General features: G+C 40.8%; 1 protein-coding gene and 2 long non-coding RNA genes across 14 annotated transcripts in view; 1 reads left to right on the forward strand and 2 right to left on the reverse strand.

The window, feature by feature from the left end:
• PHLDB2 (pleckstrin homology like domain family B member 2) overlaps positions 1–22,367 on the forward strand; it is a 108,735-nt gene that overhangs the window by 37,418 nt on the left and 48,950 nt on the right. For all 12 annotated transcript variants that reach the window (XM_029939274.1, XM_029939284.1, XM_029939272.1 and 9 more), the window contains 3 exons: positions 5,865–6,227; positions 11,433–11,576; positions 12,589–12,726. In XM_029939274.1, coding sequence (XP_029795134.1) covers positions 5,865–6,227; positions 11,433–11,576; positions 12,589–12,726 — 645 coding nt within the window. The remainder of the gene's footprint in view (positions 1–5,864; positions 6,228–11,432; positions 11,577–12,588; positions 12,727–22,367) is intronic.
• On the reverse strand, positions 2,260–5,889 carry LOC115291724. Its single transcript, XR_003908642.1, has 3 exons — positions 5,843–5,889; positions 3,240–3,330; positions 2,260–2,516 (listed from the first exon to the last, which is right to left on the reverse strand). It is a non-coding gene; the product is annotated as an uncharacterized LOC115291724 (long non-coding RNA).
• On the reverse strand, positions 6,033–15,155 carry LOC115291725. The gene is made up of 3 exons (XR_003908643.1): positions 15,126–15,155; positions 12,147–12,245; positions 6,033–6,218 (listed from the first exon to the last, which is right to left on the reverse strand). It is a non-coding gene; the product is annotated as an uncharacterized LOC115291725 (long non-coding RNA).

The raw sequence follows: 22,367 nt of genomic DNA on the forward strand, positions 1-22,367 counted from the left end.
TGGCTCAGTCGGTTGAGCATCTGACTCTTGACTTCAGCTCTGGTGGTGATCCCAGGGTCATGGAATCAAACCCAGTGTTGGGCTCCACACTGAGCATGGAGACTGCACATGATTCTCTCTCTTCCTCTGCCCCTCTCCCCGACTCGCACACTCTCTCTCTCTAACAAAAAATTTTTTTGATAATAATAACACCAAGGCAGTGTTTTGGTAAATGTGAAGGTCAGTTACAAGGTTAAAGGGGACTGTCTCTGCATAAAACCGCCCTCTCTTCTGACACCAAGCACCACCTCAGAAAGCTCCCAGAAAACACCCACAGGTTCATTAATTCACAAGAAGATCTTACAGAACCCACCGAATTCTATTAGTCAGGATTATCATTTATTAGAGGATTATCATTTACTTATTATCTTTACATAAGATAGAGATCAGGCAGGGAAGAGAGGCAGGGTCGGGAGGTTCCAAATGCGAAGCTTCTCCTGCCCTGTCCCCGCGGAGCTGGACGTGTTACTCCACTGGCACTAGCAGGGACAGTACGCACGGAGAGCTGGCAGCCCTTCCAGGGCTTCAGTGCCCGGAATTTTCATTAGGACCTCATCGTGTAGGCATGACCGATTTCCACTTGGTTAAGCTTATCTCCAGGTTGACTGAGATACCACATGCTTCCCAGGCCCCCACACAAAATCACGTGGTTGTCTTTCTGGAGCGGCCAGCCCTCACCCTGGGAGTGATTATCAGGAGTGCCCAACCTGATGCTAAACAAAAACAATCCGATCAAGTATGACATAGAGTATCTTCCAGAAGCCAACAGCAAAGGCCAGACCTGTCTCTGGGCAAGGCCAAATCTTTATTACACAGAAAATAAATGAGCTGCCTTTAGTTGGATCCCTGAGGCTCTCCTCTTTAACTTTTGGGCCCATTACCTGCTGGAAATTAGCCAGGCTTATCAGTCATAATGGGCTTCAATGGAAAAAACGCAAGAAAAAAAAATATATATATATATATCAGGCTTAAAACAATATTGCTTCTCACACTTCATTGGCCGATGCAGGGTTGGCAGTCATATTTAGTGTCGGGGTGGAGAACTGAAGAACTGTTCCACCCTGTGTCCAGAAAGATGAGAACTGATCATAGTAGCCCTAGTTACTATTCCCAAGGGATTTATCTCTAAAAACAAATAGACTCACATAAAAGACATTTAAACAGTGTTTCTGTTTTTCCCTCGTGATTGTCCTGCCTACATGAGACGTGAATTTGTTCATAGAATCCTGGAAATTCCGCTGACTCGTTGGTCAGCTCCGTCTCATTCTGCTGTCCACTTTTAGACAGGGGTCTCTGACTCTTGCTGGTTTTTATTTAGGGTTGTTGGTATTCACTAAGCCCTGATACAAAGAGAAAGTTGACCCAGTTCCTTGCATATACCTCATCCTTCTTCCTCCAAAGAACCCCATCCCTCTAGCCACAGAGTAACTGCTGATTTTGAGCATACTCTATTATTCCATGCTCTATGCCTCTGTTTGTATGGTTCCTTTATAGAAATGGCCAGCCCAGGACCCCTGTTTGGCTCAGTTGGTTGAGCCTCTCACTCTTGGTTTTGACTCAGGTCATGATCTCATAGGATCAAGCCCCACCTTGGGCTCTGTGCTGATAGCATGGAGCCTGCTTGGGATTTTCTCTCTCTCCCCATCTCTCTGCCTCTCCCCTACTTGTATATGTGCTCTCTATTTCTCTCAAAATAAATAGGAAAAGATTAAGAAAAAAAAAATGCCCAGCTCATCCCACTGTCCAACACCTCATACAGACTCATATATATCCCCAAGGACTCAAATTTGTCTTTCTGGAATTTTTGTCTACTACTTCCTTATACGTGAATCTACTGGTTTCCTGTAAATCTCCTCTACCACCCTTTTCTTTAATTGACCATTTGTGCCTTTTGCTAAAGATGTGAAGGTAAAAATGCTGTCTTTTTCCATCTTTGTATCCACATTAATGGCCAGAGAGTAACTTAATCTTTATTAAATCTCTAGGGTTAACAGGAGAGAGAAGTAAGTTCATACATAGCAATTATAGTAGTTTCTCTTAAGGCAAAATATCTTCTTTCAATTAAATTATTTCTTACCATTAAAAGCTGATCCTTTCTTTTACATAACAAGTGACCCAACATAGTTACTTATAACAGAAGGAGTTTAATAAGGATTTCAACTGGGTATCAGCAACTGGTTTTTGCACAGTTTATTTGTGCATTACACTTACAGTCCTGTGGCCTAGGCTGGCTGCCATTAGTTCTGGGATATGGATGGGCTTGGGAGATGGATGAAGTCCCTGAAAGAGGGCTGTGACTGCAGTGAGGCACTGTCAGACACATTCACCTGAAAAAAGAAAGAAAGCTCTGAGGTCAAAACAGGTTCAGTCTGCTCCTCTTTTTTTAATTGCTGAGGGAAAGGATTGTACACGCTTATCTTCAGGTATATATTTTAAGATCTTGTGTCCTCTTCAATGCTTTCTTTAATATATGCAGTCTGTGGAGAGGAGGAAAGGGAAAATAGTTATGCAGATTTAAAAAAAGTATTTAAAATCATTTGATTCAAATGACCTACTTTCCAAGCCTGTAGCATCAATGTTTTGTGCCAATTAAATGCATAGGCCATGCACCGAGGACTTTACAGAAGAATGCACAGCTGATTGGGAGATGTGGGCAGGAACTGGAGATCTTCAAGAGGGTAGCCCTCCCAACCTGGTGGGTGGCCAGGGGAAGTGCCAGATGAAGTGAGTTTTAGATAGGGGCCGCTCATCCCAGTTTGCCAGTTCCTGGTGGTGCTCATGTTCTGGCATCATTCTTAACAGAGCCCTGTTTGGTTCTCAAAGGTGTCCTGCCCAGGAATGGGAGCCCTGGTTTTAGGTACCCCAGAGTGGAGAATATTGGAGTGATGGATGGGAAGGAGCAAGACTCCAGAGTGAAGAGGGCTCAGGGGGAGAATTACTTTATGAGAGGACATTCTGTACAGGGTTTTCCTTAAAAGGCTTCACATAGTGCTTCCTGAAATGCCTCGCAGGCTTTCTTCTGACGCACTTCTTGACAACAGTTTATTTTTCTGTGGTGCAGCTTTTATGGGGCCAGTGTGTCTCAGCATTGCCTGGATTTCTTTTAGACTCACGGGCAGCAGGACTGCATGTGTGTGTGTGATTTAAGTCTGGGCAGATTGGCTGTGAACAGGGTGATAAGAATAGAGAGAGGCACATACCAGTAGACCACACTTCCTGTGCACAAGCCTTTGAATACTGCATTTCACTGTCTGAAATAGCATTCGTCTTAAGGCTGGGATCATTTATTCCCTGTGGAATTAAGCAATAGCACTGGCAGCAAAAGCAACTATTTTGGGAAGGAGATGTGGGAGGAATTTTGCTATGTCTGACAGACTAGGCAGAAACACCCTTTCGTGCTTTTGAAGACCACCCCAGTTGCTGAAGCCCCGGTACATGGGAATTGACAACTTGCAGGTAATCCCACATATAAGTAATGTCCAGGCTAATGTATACACACTGTGATCTGTAAGGATCAGCGAAGACTGAGTTTAGATGCTTCAACTTAAGTCCCCTAAACAGCAGAAAGAAAAACTTTTCTTTGGAGATGAGCATTAGCTTCCAACGCAAATGCTGTTGAGAAGGGACAAAACGTAACATCTTGTTCCTGTCCCTCTCTTGACATATGCCCTTGAACATTGTTTTTGCATATTCCCGTGTAAACATTTCTCGATGGTTGAAGTTTAAAATAAGGCAATGAATGTTGTGCCCCCCCCCACTCCCTCCCTATAAAGCTGAAGTGGGTAGGGCTTGGCAGCCCATCGCAGCTGCAGAGATACATAAACTCCGGGGCTCCTGGATGGACAGGGTGCAGGAGCGCGTGGGAAGAGGTTGTGCCTTCCGTGGGGCGTGGCCATGAGGACGGAGCTGCAGCTGGAGGCCAGAAGTTCAGTCAGTGAAAGGGAGGTGGGGGCTCATAGGAGCCGGTTTAATAGTCCTTTGATCAAGATATTGTATTTGTGGAGGGGTATGTGCCTACTTCTTAGAGGACAGATAAAAGCCAGATACAACTTAAATTTTTTCATCTTGGCCATTAATTAGTGTATTTTAATGGAAACCAGGGGATTATGTTGGTCTGTTCTGATTTAAATTTTCTGTTAGGAGGTCCTTCAACTAGTAAAGAGCTGACTGCCAGAATTTTGTTTTTATAAATGAGCTGAAATTAGAAATTGAAAACAGCAACCCTGTGCTACTTAAAAATGTTCTATATTATTACTGACAACCAGTTTGGAAAATGTTTTTCTATGGAAGGCTTTTGAATTCTCTTTTCAATGTGGTAGATATAACCATAACAGATTTTATTTTGTTATTTTATTATTTTTCTTTTCACTTTGGCCTTGGAATTATTGTGGGAGGCAATGATGTTAAGCTCCCCCAAAGAGTGGTGTTCAGGCTTATGATAAGCATTTCCTAAATTATATCCAAAGGCTCACAAACATATAAGTGAATTTGCTTAAAGTCAAAAACATAAGTATCTACTTGTTTTGCATGAGGAACTTGGTAAAAGGTCAGTAACGGTATCCCTATAGATATCAATGGCCTGTATATTGATTTTTTTTAAGTTTATTTATTTATTTTGAGAAAGAGAGAGCAAGTAGGTGCAGGGAGGGACAGAGAGAGGAAGAGAACAAATCCCAGGTAGGCTCCAACTTGGCTCCAACTTGTCAGTGTGGAACCCAGTGCAGGATTTGAACCCACAAACCATGAGATCATGACCAGAGCCAAAATCAAGAGTCAGATGCTTAACAGACTGAGCCACCCAGGAAACCCTTATATTGATTTTTTTAAGCAAATGAATTATCTTTTTATTTTCCAGTGAACTGAGCCAAAGATGTAATGGTCTCAGAATCTGAAATATACTGATGTCTTTCCATCTGGACTTGACCTGAAAAGTTTTTCATTTTTATGCAGCATTTCTACTTCTTTATAATTTAAATTTTTCTTTATATTTTACTTTTTAAATTTATTTATTTATTTTGAGAGAGAGCACAAGTAGGGGAGGAATGGGGTGGGGTGGGGAGGGAATCCCAAGCAGGCTCTGCATTATTGGAGCCCTGTGCGGGGCTTGAATCCAGGAACCGTGAGATCACGACCTGAGCCAAAATCAAGAGTTGGATGCTTAATCAACTGAGCCACCCAGGTGCCCCTTTGCTTCTTTATAATTTTAATTACTCATGTGAAAAATTGGTGGAAAAGACCTTTATCTTGTGACAAGACATAAGAAAGGTATTGAAAATTTTGAAGCACGTCAAGAAAAAAAATATTGAAAAATTAAAAAAAATTATTTTAAATTAAAAGATCCTCTAAGTAGTATTTGTCTTTCTATGAATCTATTTGTCTAGGATGATAGAGAATTAATTTTAAGTGCAAGTGTTAAGTTGATAATGACGTAAGAGCTGGATATCTTAGAGACAGAGAGATGCAGAGGGAAGGAGGGTGGAGATTTTTTACAAAGGAGATTGAGGGGCACCTGGGGGGCTTGGTTGGGCAGTCGACTCTTGATTTTGGTTCAGGTCACGATCGCACCATTCCTGAGTTCGAGTCCTGAGTTGGGATCCAGGCTGACAGTGCGGAGCCTGCTTGGGATTCTCTCTGTGTCTCTCTCTCTGTGTCTCTCTCTCTTTCTCTCTCTCTTCCACTTGTGCACATGCTCTCTCTCTCTCAAAAAGTAAACAAATAAACTTAAAAATGGATTTAGCTGTGTGGTCCCAGCCTCTTCAGTCTTTCTGTTTGTGATTGTCTGCATTCTCACACACTCACTGACCTTCCCCTCTTCTGTGTTCCAGGAGAGACAGCGCCTAGAGACGATCCTCAGCCTCTGTGCAGAATACACAAAGCCCGACAGTCGCTTGTCCACTGGCACCACCGTGGCGGATGTGCAGAAAATCAATAAGGAGCTTGAGAAGCTGCAGCTCTCTGATGAGGAGTCTGTGTTTGAAGAAGCCGTTGTGAGCCTGGATACCCGATACCGGTGCCACCAGAAAGGCTCTCTCCAGGATGCAGAGGTGGCGGTCTTCGGGGGCGTCGGTCAGAGCAGCGCCAGCTTCCTTTCCCCCAGGAGCATCAGGAATGACGACCTGCTCAGGGACCTCCCATCTGCCTTTCTGAAACCTTCCAACGAGTCCGCTTACCTTAGTATCCTACCGAAGGTAAAGGTTACAGAGCAAAAAGACCAGGATTTAGGGCCCGGGGCTCTGCATCTGCATGGGCCTACAGACTAGAGGTTTCACCTTGCTTGTTTTCTAAAATATTTTCAGGAAGCTTCCATTTAAGAGGTAATTAACTAAACAAGGTGCAACAAATCAGGGTGTTTACTGTGAGGTAACAAATTTGCACTGTAAAAAACGTAGCAGAACGGTAAGAAGGAGGAAGTTCCTCTTTTCTCTGCCCTCTCCCAGTTGTACAGAGTGTGGGAGATAAGCACAAGGTGTGTTACATGCCTTCTTAGTATTTCTGTGCATATACAAGGCGGCATGTTATAGGCACAGACATACAGATACACACACATAGCGTTCTGCTCTTTTCTTTTCCTCACTAAATGTCCTGCGCATCTTCGCATTTCAGTACACGCAGCTCTGCCTCATTCTTTCTAACAGCTGGCTAGTATTCTGTTGTTTGGAAATACTATTCATTTTATTATTTTTTTTTTAAGTTTATTTGAGAGAGACAGAGAGCATGAATGGGGAAGGGGCAGAGAGAGAGGGAGAAAGAGAATCCCAAGCAGACCCTATGCTGTGATCTTGGAGCCCAACATAGGGCTCTAACCCAAGAAACTGGGAGATCAGTACCTGAGCCAAAACCAAGAATCAGACACTTAACCAAGTGAGCCACCCAAGTGCCCCTAGAAATACTATTTAAATTGTTTCTACTTTTTTTACTAATAAATTCTATATGCAACAAATATATATATATATATATATATATATATATATATAGTACAAATATAACTGTAAGATCACATACTAAAATTGGAATTGATGGATCAAAGAGTGTGTATATTATTAATTTTAATCAATTATTCTAAATTATACTCTGAAGAGACTATATATTTCCAGGTGACACTTTCACTAACAGTTTATGAGCACATACACTTGCCAAGGCTGTATATTATTAAAATTGTTCAATTTTCCTGGTTAATTGGTGTCTAATTTGCTTGTCTTTAATTATGCATGAAGTTGGGCATTTTTTCATATTTTCATTGTTAATTTGTATTTTGACCTACTTTTTCATGTTCTTTACCCATTTTTAAAAATTGTCTTATTTTTACTAAGTAGTAAGAATTATAGGAAAATCAGTCTTTTATCATGAGTGGTCTTCCCCTTGACTTTACTCCTGTTATTTTTTAGATGTATAAGAGTTTAAGATTCATAGGTAGTCATAATTATTAGTTAGCCTTCTGGCTATATATTGATTTTTAAATGTCTTTGGAATTTGAGGATTTCTTAAATGGAATCAAAAGAAAATCTTTTGGTTTACTTTTTTCACATAAGTTAGAAATCTTTTTTCTATGAAATTAAAAATTCTACGTCCTTTCTAGAAAGGACATAAGAGAGTTGTAATAAGATATCAATTTTATTGAAATAAAATAAAGACATGAAAAGTAGTAATAAGAAGGAAAAACAGAAACCATAATCACAAGGATTTAGTTAAATAGACAAGACTAGGTTATTAAGAAACTCTGATCATTAGGTTCTGAGATTCTTGGCAATTATGGCCAAAGAATCAAAAACAAAAAAGATTCATCAGTTAAATTTTTGTTATAAGAGAAGCCCACAACCGATTGGGAGAAAGACCTCATCATGATCCTAAATTCTGGAGGTAATTTATCACAGGGAGTATGATTCAGGGGGAGTTAGTGTGTTTGTTTTGTCTTTGGCCACAAGAAGGCTTTTTCAGCGTTCCCAGTTAGCAGTCCATATCTCCCTTCTGAGTTCCTCCTTCATCTGCATCAGGTCTTGGAAATGTGCAGTCCTTCTTTCTCCTAATGACGACATTGACCTTCCTCATTCTCAGTGGAGAGCAGTTCTGAATAGGACATCTGTTTCTATTGCCAGAAAGTTGCAACTGTTAGAAACTAGGATGGGGGAGGGGGCACAAATCAAACATCATTTGTGTTCAGGCAAAGTAAATGACCCACCGTTTGAAGACTTGAGCTGTTTTCACCAGCCATTGGGCTTTCTTTGAAGTCCGTGGCTTCCTTTTCATTGAAAATCCTTTCCCATTTCTTCCATCATGGACAGCTGCCAGATTTTTGTTAAAACAGTGAGCTGTGTGTGTCTGTCTCAAAGGGCAATCTTTAGGGAGACCAGTTTCCCCCTGAAGAGGGCTGTGACAAGAGAGCTGCTCATGTGTAAACCGGCGGGTCATGACAGATGTTTTTAATTGCTTAAATATGCTTTTGTGGAAAGGGAGGCCTCTGAAGCTTACAGCAGCCTCCATTGTGGCAAGACATATAAGACTGTGCATCCTTTAGAGACAGGAAATATCAAAGGCACCTCTGGTTACAGGCAGCAGCTTAGACAGAGAGCAAGTGAGGGGGATGAATGAGTTCCAAGGAAGGAAGTTTGCGTTTATTACTTTTTGGAGACAGATATATGTTACTTCAAGACAACAGACAGAAGAATGCTTTCTTCAAAGTCCTGACCATTTGTTTTGGACCCTTTTCTTCTTAGTCATCTGCTGACTGAATTCCTTACTTAGCAAAGGACAGTATTTGTTATTAATCCATCTAAGGATGAGTGGAGAAGAAAAAAATGTGGAAAATACTCAAAGCTGATGGAAGGAAACGAAGATTTTCATGATATTTAGGAAACCTGGGATTTACCATTCTGGAACTTGTCTCACCTAACACTTAAAGATGCAGATGACCTTAGAAATATGCTGATTTGAACTGGCTTTTGTGACCCTGTCTTCCTCCCCCTGAGGTGAAAGCTGAGAGTGACTATCTCTTCTTTCTCCCTTTTTTCCTGTTGAGATGGGATTGATGCACGGTGCTGTGGACGTCTGTGTACAGTATTGTGACCGGACTTATACATTCTGTGAAATGATTACCACAAGTTTAGCTAACATTCATCACCTCATTTAGTTAAAAAAAAATTCTTTTCCTTGAGAACTTTTTCATTCTTCTCTTTTTAGCTGTCTACAGTAGACAGCGCTCACATTTGCAACTTCCTCTGATTGCAGGAAGTTTCTAAGAAGAGATGGGGGGGATCCAGATGCAACGTGTCTTATTCCTACTCCCCCTCCCCTTTCTCTGTGGAGATCAGCTCACCTCAAAGATGGCATCTTTGGAGATGTTCGTACATATGTAAACAATATTCTCATCCCGTTCTATCACAAACCTTTCAGAGCTTTAGAACGCCTTTTGAAGATTTTGCTTTTTTATAAATAACAAAAAAGAGGAACCATTTCCTGGAGAGCATTTATTGCTACAAACAGCCACTTATGTTGTCTGTTATCAAATATGCCAATGATGATAAATTTTTTAGAAACTTAGAGTTAGATATTTATAATCGCCACTATTATCTTTTTCACCCTCTGCTTGCTTGGAAAGTTTGTAGTTTTGCTATTGTTTAGTTTTTGTTTTCTCCTAATGCTTTACTTCCACCAAGTGAGAGAGATATTTTTAAACTCTGTTAGTAGTTGAAACCTAATATGAGATGTTGGCCCAACGGGGAAACTGGCCTTCTTGAGGCTTTCCTGCTGGGATTACACGTCAGCAATTTAGGAATGCCATTCGCTGTCACACCGTGTCCCTCACGCCCTAAAACAGGGACCTGAGTATTAGGACAATGAGATTCATTGTCCATGATAAAAAGGTCAACAGTTGTTTTATTAAATGGTAAGATACTGCATTTAAGATGGCAATTAAAGCCTGGATATCAAAGCCTGGAAGGTCTTCATACCTCTGCTAATCAACCCAAGATACTGTGGCATTTCAATGGTTTAATATGTATAAGGAGCAGTCAAGTAGTGTAAAGAATGAAGAATATGAATAAAGAATATGACATTATGGCTATCTTCTTGAAGTTATTTTCAAGATCATAAAATAAATGAACTTAACACAGCATACCAAATGATCTCTTTGGTTGATAGGAATATTCTTTGGACCGACTCATAAGTAATCTTCAATAATTTGCTTATCTAGGCTGCTGTTTTCAATGTGCAATTGTAAAGGTATTTAATCATTGACTAACTAATGCAAAGAAATTATTTCTTTTTCAAAGACAGATAAAAATTAAGCAAATAATGTGCCAATCCCCCAGCATCCCTTGACCAACAGAGAGACTGGTTTCTATCAGGTGATATCTAAGGTGACTAATCTGAAATTCCTGAAAAAACAGGCTATTTTCAATTCACTCTACTCTCTTCTTAAAACAGTAGGCAGTCCCATTTTGGCTAAATGTGTATGAACTAAAATACTCCTTTCTTTCCTGGGCATCTGTCATAACTCTGTTACACCTAAGGGGTATAAGTATGCCTTCTTGTACTTAATTTCTTTTCTGACTTTCACTTTCCTTCCCAAGGAACACAAGCTGTTCTGTGTAGTGATTTTATAAATGATAACCAATATCCTATCTTGTGTCACAGAAGCACATTGGCCCAGAGAGTGTCTTAAACATTATATATGTGAACAAAATTGTGTAGGATAAAGACAGTAAGTAGTGTGCGAACACATGTGAAACATGAATTGACTTCATATTAAGTGTGTAGTTTTTAGTAATCTGGGGAGTCACCAAAGTAACAAGGTCTTGTATCGTCATGGTTTTTAACTTTATGGAACATTTCAGTGAGATGGACCAAGTGCATTGTGTCCTGACTTTTCCAGCATGTGTTAGAAAGGAAACAAATCCACATGAATACTCCTCTGCAGGTAATCCTAGTAGTGGCACCCAGTAGTAAGGCTAGGGATTGAAGAGACTGTTGTAGATGTGCTCACATGTTGGAGATGGGAGAGAATTTGGGACTTGGCCTGTTCAAGAGATCTCTGAGGAAGATGTCAGAAGTCTTGTCTAGCTCTAGTTGTTTGCCGTGCCAAACTTTCTCTATAACCTTCAAGAAGTCACTATAATTTCTATGGACCACAACCTCCTCATCTGTAAAAGCTCTTAGTTGTTTCACCTTTAAAAGGTTATGAATTGGTCAATTTAAGTGGGTCTGTATGAGGTAACTTAAGAACTTCACTCCAGAGGATGTGTGAGAAAATGCACAGTTCCAGTGGAAGAATCATAATGATTCTTTTAGAATCCCAAGAGGCACAGAGACTGTGAAACACTAGACTTACTACTGGTTTATGAATTGGGAAATCTGGAGTGGAAATGTGAATAGCCCTTTTCTGTGTTGATTAATTGCAGACCCCAGAGGGTATAAATGAAGAACAAAGGATTCAGGAGTTGGCAGCGATGGAAGAGACCCGGATAGCAATTCTCAATAACCTCGAGGAACTTGAACAAAAAATCAAAGATATAAATGACCAGATGGATGAATCTTCCAGAGAGGTATAAACCAAGAGTTGACTTGTTATCCCTGTCTTTTTTCCTCTCCTTCAGCTTAAACATATTACTACCTATTAGGGCATAAGCTTTGGTAGCAGAATACATAGAAATCAACGTGAGTTAATATCTTTTTCCAGTGAGTTGTATATAGGGTAAAAATACCTTTTTAAAAAATATTTTTTTCCTTGTCTTCTTTTTAAGTCAGATGAGACAAACATATAAAGCCATTTTTAATGTACTTTGGGTATAACCAGTTTTGTCTTAACTAGTGTATGCTTTCTGACTTGCTACATACAAATCTCAGCTGAGGTCTCATATTTAGGTCTCCAAGTTCAAATCCAACAGACATTTTCTGAGTATGCTTACTATGTGTTGGGCATCATGTTAGTACTATAGGGGGATTTGTATATGACTCGGTCACTGACCTCGCTTCTGGGGCTTGCAGACCAGAGAGGAAGCAGGCACATGGTCTATTACTGTATCTCCATGGAGCAAGAAGGAACAAATGATTCTGCCTAGCATGTTTAAACTTACAGATGATGCAATAGCTATAAGTAGAAGGGGACTGCTCACCTGTCATCTTATACACAGCTCTTGGATGTCCCTCCTGCTGCCATTGCTAAGAATGCATTGCTTGCATGCTGGCCGGGTGTAATTTTCACCTCCCAGGCTCTGTGGACAAAGAAAGACACAGCTGCTCACAAGATGGCTCGTGCTTGAGCCTGAATCTGAGCAAATTGGCAAAATATTATTGAGAAGTAAGCAGAAGAGGGGTTATAGTAGAAAAATTAAGTGGTGGGTAGATTTCTTAGTAAATATATTGTGGGCTCACCAACTTCCTTATAGGAATTCTGAATCTCACTTGGACTCTCAGAACCGTTCTCCAAGGCCCCCAAGTCTGGCTCAAACCATAGTACTTTTTGAAATTTGTAGCCGTTAAGAATGCATCTCAAAAGTGGGCGGTTGAGAATCTCTCTGGAAGTGCAACACCTCTGAGCTTGTTTTGTGTCCCCAGTTGGATATGGAATGTGCTCTTTTGGACGGAGAACAGAAATCTGAAACAACTGAACTTATGAAAGAGAAGGAGATTTTGGATCATCTAAACCGGAAAATAGCCGAACTGGAAAAGAACATTGTTGGTGAAAAGACCAAGGTAAAAAAAGTATATTTGAATGCAAGCTTTATAAGCAATATGGTGGTTCCATCTGCTGAATTTACATGTTGTCTGAATTCCCATGGTTTTGGATTTGTGTGTCATGCTCCTGGAGACAGTGGTATGAGAGGAGAGTCTTAAGATGAGGTAAGTTCTTCAAAAGAACTGTCAGGGACTGAGCAGCAGATGCTAAGGGAGTAGAGCCCATAACACTTTCGAATATCAATTCATGGCAGCTTCCTGACTTGAGATTAGTGAATTAATTGCTTTTTTTCCAACAGCCTTGCTGCGCTTCAGATTGTGCTGTGTTTTTTTAAAAAGTGGATTTTGTATACTAAACTTCTGAAGCACTGGTATCCTCTACGTGACGACTAAAGCATATTTGAATAGGTTGTCTTTTTCCTTTCCATTTTTTTGTTTGTTAAGCTTTTGAATGGGAACCCTTCACCTTCCCTGTCTTGCCTTGCCATTGTCTTCAATGCAAGCGCACTGCTCACTGGCGTTTTCAGGGGTTCCTCACGCACTGCCAAGGGGAAAATGCCTGTGAAACACTGTTCACGCTTACCTTGGAAGTGGTCTCACTCATACATTTCAGGCCACCACCTGAACGTTCGCCGATATCTGCCAGGGAACATGTGAAAAATTACGTGGCAGGTTTCTGAATTCAGGATAGCCATTGAGTTTTTGTTTGCCTGTTTGTTTATTTTCTCTGGAAAATAGTTTACTTACTCTCCTACTACATTCTGAGTTCCTTACAGCTCAACTAAGCCCAAGCTTAAAAAATGAAATCCCAGTTTAGGAAAGAAAAAGCAAATGAACTGGAACATATTTTTCTTCTTCTCCTTGCTCACCATCTTCTCTACTAAGCTGAGAAAATGACCGAAAAATTCCGTTTGAGTAAGTTCTAGTGGGCAGTATGTGGAAGGATTTCTGCTGAATGCGGCTTCCTTTTTAGGCTTTTCTTTGTTTGAGACCTATAAATAAGGGCATTTGATCTTGGTGCCAGAGAATGAGCTCAAAGTGATATTGTCAGAAATTGATGTCAGACTAAAAGCTGCACATCAATTTCTTGGTTGCCTGCTTGTCAAGATTAACTACACAGCTTTTTCACATTAAGTTTTATGTATGTTCCTTCGGACTCCAGACTTTGAAACGATAAAGAAGCCATTTGGGTAGTTGGTATATGTTTCTTTAAAAGTTCAAAACCAAGTCAAAGGATTGATTGTCTAGATCTGCACTTAAGGAGAATGATGCTTGTTAAGGATTCTGCACCGATACAGCAAGAAACAGTGGGAGGTAGTAGGTGTGTTTGTTTGGGGTGCTTATGGTATTTTACTCTTTATGTCTTAATGAAAAACTCGTGGGATATAGGATTGGGTATCGTGTTACCTATGAGCCTCTCTGCCCTCTCCATCCATGTAGTTATTTATCTTTGTGTAGCCCACACATGGCATGGCCTGCAAATTCTATTTGTCTCCATCATTTGCATGAGACACAAAAGTGAAGCAAGTTGTGTCATTGCTTAATCCCACTTCCCAGGGAAAGTTGTGTCATATTCTGTGGCCCTAAGGGCACGGTGGGACTCCAGGAACATGGGCAGAAACAATTGGAAAGGAGGACACCTCCATCCTTCCTAGTATTGTTTTAGTACGCCTGACAGAGGCTCTGCATAGGACAGGGAACAGTAGGGGCTTCAAGTGTGGGACTGGATCACACAGCTGTTGGGAGATTCGTTCGTCCTAGAAAGCTGGATTATTGTCTGTCATCACATGGTGTGGAAAATGGCAGAAACTGGCTTTGGGATTCCAGAAAAGGATGAGGGAAGTGGAAACAGACTGGGTGGTATGATGTTATACATATTTTTGACAACCAAAGTCAAATAGAGACTCGGCACCACTTGGCGGCATTACTATGTTTTTCAAATAAACTCAAACCATTTTATGACATGGCTCTTTCATTCTTTTACTGTATTCAAACTTCCAGTCCATTTTCCTCCCACTGGGATGACTTCACCACCTACTTCCCTGAGAAAGCAGATGTAGCCCATCCCTTCATAACTAAGGAGGGTTCCCTCTTCCCCTCAAAGATAAGTGCCTTAAAGCTCAGTCCTTCTACCCCAGCCCCTAGCCTTCCCCTCTTTACTGGAGCGTTTACTGTCAGCATGCCAACCTTATTTTTAAATTGTATTATTGTTAATAAAAGAAACTACCTTCCAGCTATTGCCTTATCCCGTTTCTCTTCATCACAGCCATACTTTTCCAACAGGTTTCTTACTCCATTGTGAGCCCTCTTCCTCACTTCCTGATTTACCATTCCCCCCAGTTGCAATTGGCCAAGGCCCCCACTATTCCATCAGATCTGTGCCTGTTAAGACTCCTGAAAACCTAGGTACTGCCCACCTCATTGCATGCTCTTTAGTCCTCTTGTGATCAGACTTCCTGAGCAGCCTTCAAGACGGGACAAACCTTTGTCTTTGCCCTGGCCCCTCCCACACCCTGCCCCCTGTTCTCTGGATGCCCCCTCTTCTGGTTTTCCTTCTCTTTCTCTCATTCGTTGTCTCTGATTTTCCAACTGAGTCCCCTTTGCTTGATCCTCTGTCTCTAAGCAACCAGTTAGTTATGAGAGTGTTTGTCTCGGAACTGAACCCTCTTCTCTTGTAGCCTCGTGTTCTTTTATAACCATGGCTTCCCATTACTAGTATATGTTGGTGACTGTCAAGTGTATGTCTTTAGCCTACAACCCTTTTCTGAACTTCTGACTCATATCCAGTAGCTTACCCGACGTCTGCGCTCAGAAATTTCATGGCTATTGCCGACTAAACACTTCCCCTTGTCTTCCACACTGCCCTCCACCAGTCGTGTTCTGCCTTCAGTTTTCCAAGTCCAGGAGATGGCATATCAAGCCACCTCTATGTCCAAACAGGAACCTGGAGGTAGATCTTGACAGTTATCTCTCCATCACCCTCACATGATTGTGATTCCATAAAGAGTTCTCAATTACTTCAACTTCTCCTCATCTCCACTAACAGCATGCTCTTCTAAACCATCAGAATCTCTTCTTTAGTTACATTCCATTTGCTTTCCTTTAGTTCCTTCTCTTCACAGCACTGAGAGTGATCTTTAAAAATATAGAAATTGGTTCATGGGGCCCCTGGATGGCTCAGTCCGTTAAACATCCGACTCTTGATTTTGGCTCAGGTCATTATCTATGATGAGTGTGGAACCTGCTTGGGTTGCTCTCTCCCCTACTCTGCCCCTCCCTCATTTGCTCCAGATAGATACATAAATAAACAAACAAATAAATAAAATATTAGATCATATCACTCCGATTTGTGTTCCAGCATTTTCCTATAAATTTTAATTCATGACCTGTCACATGCCTTTCTGTCATCTTCCCCTCCTTCCTATGATGTGCAGGGTGGCCTTCTTTCTATTTATTCAGACAGTCGTCCTCCCCCACTTCCTGCCAGATCTGTTTCCTTGCAGATCTGTTTCCCATGCCTGGAATTCCCTTCCCTGTATTCCATATCTTGTTGGTTCTATCTTTCATGGCTTAGGTTCATTGTCAGCTTTTCAGAAAAGCCCTTCCAGGCTTTTCCAGTTCAGATTATGTTCTCCCTGTTGTTCTTTCAGTCCTTTTACAAATCACATTTTATAATTCACATTTTCTTTGGGCTTTGACTTCTTTGACTTCTTTGACTTCTCTCTCTAGCCTGTGAGCTAGAGCAAGGCCCTGCTGGCCACTGTTCACCGAGCTTACGGTAGATGTTAGAATACCACCCGGTATGCTTTGGGAATATTGTCCCTGCATCTCCCGCTAACTGTGGAGTCCAGGCTGGGCCTTAACAGAAACACTGAGCCAAACACCTGCTCCAGAGCTACGTGCTGCCAAGTTCAGGCCATCTGGGATGGTCTGCTTATGTGCACATGCCAGTGGACCTCTAGTCACGCTGCCAGTTGGGCCCGACTGTAAGACAGAAGGAGGAAGTAGCCTTTGCCCTTTTGCATCTTGTTTCCTTTTCTATACACACCTGTTGCTGCTGTCAGGCATAAACTGCAGAGTGAGAAAAACAAAACCTGAAAAGATCCCTGCCGGGCAAGCTCCGCTTCAGATGTCGATAGCACATCCTGTGAGCCTGGTCCTAGTGTTTTGGAGACAGGCTTAATAACACCTCAGATTTCAAATACTGAAATTATCACCATCGTTTCCTTGGAGCTCCAGGCCAGTCTCTACTATTGTCTCTTACCTGCTTTGGGAACTGTGATGCAATTTTACCTGTTTGGTATAAATGAATGTACAGGGATCACTTACTTTGTGAAAGTTCACGTTATGCCACTTGACGTTTACGAAAGACCTCCATTAGTACCTGTTTTCGCCAACTCAAAGAAATCCAAAGAGGATTTCGCTTTAATGAAAAATGGCAGGAAGTGAAAGCAGCATTCAGGTGTGGATAGCATTCAGCATTTGTCCTGCCGGGAGCAGCAGCCAGAGTGGCGCACCCAGGCGCCCTCCCCAGAACTGCATCAAGCAGCCGCTGCTCGATGAGCATCTGTGCTTTATCTCCATTGATTTTGTGCCTCAGTTAAATAAACAAGATGTGTCCTAAGGTATCAGAAATGCCTAAGAGAGGTTATTTTGGGGGGTCTGGGAAAGGCTTAAAACTTTCCCTATAAAGTAGCAGTAATTGCTTCTTTACCTTACACCCTTTCCGCTTTATAAAAGGTTTCATAGGAGCGCTGCACTTTCGGGAATGGGGGAAACCTGTATGTTCTAGATGATTGCTATATATTATATATCTCCATATAAAATATAAAATGTAGATATAATTAAATATACAATATAAAATATAGACCATGTGTTCAATTGTATATTTATTGAACATTTTTGCAGCGGCTCTGTGAGCTGACTTTCCTCTGCACTTCTGGGTTCCACTGTCAAAGGCATCAAGACGTCCATTTTCATGTGGCTCTATGCCACTTGCCTGTTGTGTTCTCAGGCAGCAGCCACATTACACATAGAGTGTCTAGGAACATGGATAAACCCTGAACAAATACAAGTATCTGACTAGAACGTAAGTCCGGAGAGGATATTTATTTGAAGAAGTAGTAAGCAAAGAGGCCATAGTGTTTTTCTGGGGTGAGTGAAAGGAGAGAGAATTCTTAACCTCTGCCCTAGTGAACTGATTCTGTTTTTTTAAATTTTTCTTTAATATTTATTTATTTTTGAGAGAGAGACAGAGTGTGAGCAGGGTAGGGGCAGAGAGAGAGGGAGACACAGAATCCAAAGCAGGCTCCAGGCTTTGAGCTGTCAGCACAGAGCCTGATGCAGGGCTCAAACCCACAGACTATAGGATCATGACCTGAGTCAAAGTTGGACACTCAACCAACTGAGCCACCCAGGAGCCCCTAATGAGCTTGGTGGCAGAGCAGAGAAGCCAGCAGAACCATGAAGCTCAGTTTTAGCAAAGGCCTGGTTGTAGACTGGTATTCCTTCTTCCACTGCCCTACCAACCCTCCCCCTCTGAGGCAAAGCCCAAAGTGGGGGCGGGGGGGGGCGCTGCTGAGCCGGTGTGGACATACCCATTTCTTTATGTAGGTTTCCTTCTGGCATTGCCTATTTCTGACTACATTAAGAATCCAAAATTAAAAATACTTTTCCAATTTCCTCTACTTTATTATAGAGGAATTGCAGTTTCCTCTAAGATTATTATCTGTGTCTCCTTTGGCATAAAAAACTCGGTAGTTGTACTGAGAGTCAGTGAAATGGTCAAGGAGGGGCTCTGCGTCCATAGTCTTGTTGGAGACTCTTTCCATTACCCAGATGCTCTTCATAAAATTCAACCATTCTTTTCTTTAGGATCTGTCCCTACACATATAGATTATGGTATTTTGTTGCTATCCTGGCCTATATATACATTTTTGTAACTAAACAGGCCTGAACGTGTGAGTTGAAGCTTAAATCACTCTATTCCGTACACCATGTTCCACAGTGAAATCTTAAACTTATTTGACTAATTTTTCTATAATAAGCATATATAGTTGTATCTTAAATGGTTAAATTTTATTCCCCATTATTATTTTGCCAAAGTACCTGTTACTTCCTCTCCATCCTTCTTCCAAGCCAATGGAAGACAGAAAGCCTGGCCCCAAATTCCTCAGCAAAGTGTTAATGCCTCTTGAGTACAGAGTGTTTGCCAAGTCACAGTCATGTTCAGAAGGGACCCAGCCCTTCCTGTGCCTCTTTCTTACATTTCAAAGTTAGCTCCTTGGCTAGAGGAAGTGGAAGTATATCGTGGGATTTGGGGATTAAATCAACAGGATTCCAGATTAGGGTTATTTTTTCTGTTGGTTGTTTGATTATATAAATCCCTAGTGTTCTAATTTTCTAGTTTTTTCAACACTAAACATCCATCAATTGTGTAATTAAAATGTCAAACCCAGAGGGGGAAAAATCTTAAGAATTATAAAGATGTGCCTCGTTAGAAGCAGGCAGGCAATGAGTTATTAGCTCCCACTGTTTGTCAACACAGGTCCATAATCTTTTCTCTACAGTTCTAAAATCTGAAAAGTTTGTGGAGAAAAAGAAGTCATTTTGTAAGGTCAGCACCAAAACATAGTTGGTTGCAAAACCTGACTTTGATGGATATTCACACTTGCATATTTGTAAGTAGCTGCAGACAGAACCGTGTCTGGTTACAGGTACTGTCCCTGGCAATGCCTTTTAAGATGCACTATCTGAACTATGTTACCTCTATAAAATTCAGAATATTCTGAAATCTGGAACACATCAGGCCTTAAGAATTTCAGATAAGTGATTTTAGACCTGAAACAATTGCCTGATCTGTGAACCTATGAGGATGCCTACCCACCAAGCCATGGGGTTTAAGAACTAGAAGAAAATGTATTCTCGGGGTATATGGAAAGGACTTTGGATTGACTGCCCTTAGGAATGATGGTTCAGGTACTATGGATTTTAGCACATCACTGCATCAACTCCAAACCTGACCCAGGGTTTCATGAAACACGCTCAGGTGCTTAGTGTGTGCTGGGTTCTGTGCTAAATAGTTTGGAAATTACAAAGGTGGACCTTAAGTCTCAAGAAAAGCTTTATTAAGCTAATAGGTTGCCAATTTTAACAACAAGAATATATAAATGCATATATATGTATATTCTATATATATGCCATCCTATATATATAAATATAAATATAAATATAAATGTAAGCATATAGGAAATTCAAAGCAAAAGTTTGAATTTCAGATAGAGAATAATTTTTTTTTGGTGTAATTATGCCCTAGGCAGTATTTGAGACATACTTACATCAAAAGATCATTTGTGTTTCATCTGAAATTCAGACTTAACTGACTGTCCCCTATTTTATCTGGCAGCCCTACAAGCTAATAAAGTAAGCATCTTTTTAGAGTAATCTTGAGCCATCTGCTTCCCAAGTATTACTTACATGTGGTAAAATTGTTTTCTTTGGTATCCAAGAATTTTCTGTGTAGTGTTGAAATTCAAATAGAGCTAGCAAGTTCGATTTCAGTTCCTTCCTTCAAGAAGACAACTTAAAAAGAGAGAAAACTTGTGTTACTGTCTGCTAACCACAAATCCAGCAAAATAAGTGGTCCTGTGATGAGTTTTGGATTATTCAGTTCATTGAAGATTATTGGTAATTCATGTGTACAAATTCCAGTTACTTAAGCTGAACCCATACACACTCCTGATCATTTGTAGGACTAGAAGAAGGTCACTTTGCATCTGAACTTGAAATGCATCATCCCTCTCTGCACAATGGATAGTTGGAATCTCACAGTTCTTTCGGTTTACTTGAGACCTTAATCTGAATGTAAAAAATTGCACAATTGCAGTGTTACTTGTTAAGAGGGACCTTTTACACTATGAAGTAAAAGTGCTAAGGCCCACTGTCTTAAGAACAGTCTTTGGTGCCTTGTGTACTTCATTAGAAAAATCAAATTGTTGGGGCACTTGGGTGGCTCAGTCAGATAAGCATCTGAATTTGCCTCAGGTCATGATTTCATGGTTCCTGTCTTCAAGCCTCACATTCTGCTCCCTGCTGTCAGCACAGAGCCTGCTTTGGAACCTCTGTCCTCTCTCTGCCCTCTGCCTCAAAAATAAATAAACATTAAAGAAAAGAAAAAGTAGATTGTTAATTGCCTATGCCTCTCACATCATCTTGTTTGGCTCATTCAGGGGTTTCCAGACTGGCTGTGTATCAGAAAACATGAAGGGATTTTTTAAATGTTCATTTCCAGGTCACCTTGGTGCTAGGTTGGTTAGGCATCTGACTCTTGATTTCTGCTCAGATCGTGAGCTCATGGTTCGTGAGTTCAAGCCCTGCATCAGGATCTGCACTGACAGTGCGAAGCCTGCTTGGGATTCTCACCCTCTCTCTCTGTCCCTTCCCTGCTTGCGTGCACGTGTGCACTCTCTCTCTCTCTCTCTCTCTCTCTCTCTCTCAAAATAAATACAGTAAACTTTTAAAAATTGCCTATTCCCTAGCCTTCTGCTTCTGGATGTCTGGCTGAGTGGAGATCTGAAAAATAGTATATTTAAAAGCTTACTCAGAAAAAAAATAAAATAAAATTAATTTTTAAAAAATAAAAGCTTACTCAGAGGGGTGCCTGGGTGGTTCAGTCGATTAAGTGTCTGACTTCAGCTCAGGTCATGATCTCACTGCTCACGAGTTCAAGCCCCATGTCAGGCTCTGTGCTGACAGCTTGGAGCCTGAAGCCTGCTTCAGATTCTGTGTCTCTCTCCCCCTCTGCCCATATTCTCTCTCTCTCTCTCTCTCTCTCTCTCTCTCTCTCTCTCTCTCTCTCTCAAAGATAAATAAACATTAACAGAAAAAATTTTTTAAAAAGCTTACTTAGGTTTTTCTAATGTGCAGTCAGGGCTAAGTAACACAAAGCCAACTGGACTGTACTTTGTGAAGACAATGATAAAGCTCCCTCTTTTCTCTACTCTTAGTCCCGTTAAATACTTACTGAGTGAGTGAATAAACAACTGACCGTGGAAACAAACAGAAGTCTGACTTCATATACTGATTTCTGCTTTAATTTGCTATGAACAATTTACATTTGGTCTAATATAAACTTTAGGAACATCAGTCTTAAGTAGAAAAAACAGAAAAGGCAGAACCTGGCAGTGAATTTGTGACCCAGTTGGATTTTGCCAGAACGTGAAGACAGGTCAACTCAAGAGCAGTGCTAACAGAAGCAGCCATATCTCTAAAAGTCACATTCTGGGTTTGGTTGTATAGTTGCCCCTTGTACGTCTGGTTTTCCTGCAGTGTTCCAGTTCCTTGTAGCCTTATTTTTTCAACAAAGTTAAATCTGTTAAATTTACTTAAAATATATTGAATGGGTTCATTAAACTTTAATAAATTTATTAAACATTTAAATTTTATTTCATTTAAAGATTATTAAAATTCACTTAAACACATTTATTTCCTGAAAACAAATTCGTGAATCAAAAAAAAAGCTATGCTCTCTGCCAGTCAGGTGTCTGCTGTGCCTATAGTAATTAGACTAGGCGAGTTTACCAGTCTAAATCTGGAGGAAGGAAATAACACTGGTTTTCATACTTGGCATGTCAAAAGCAAGAATCTGTGAACCCTGCTAA

The sequence above is a fragment of the Suricata suricatta genome, chromosome 5, assembly GCF_006229205.1.
Source record: "Suricata suricatta isolate VVHF042 chromosome 5, meerkat_22Aug2017_6uvM2_HiC, whole genome shotgun sequence".
Lineage (NCBI taxonomy): Eukaryota > Metazoa > Chordata > Mammalia > Carnivora > Herpestidae > Suricata > Suricata suricatta.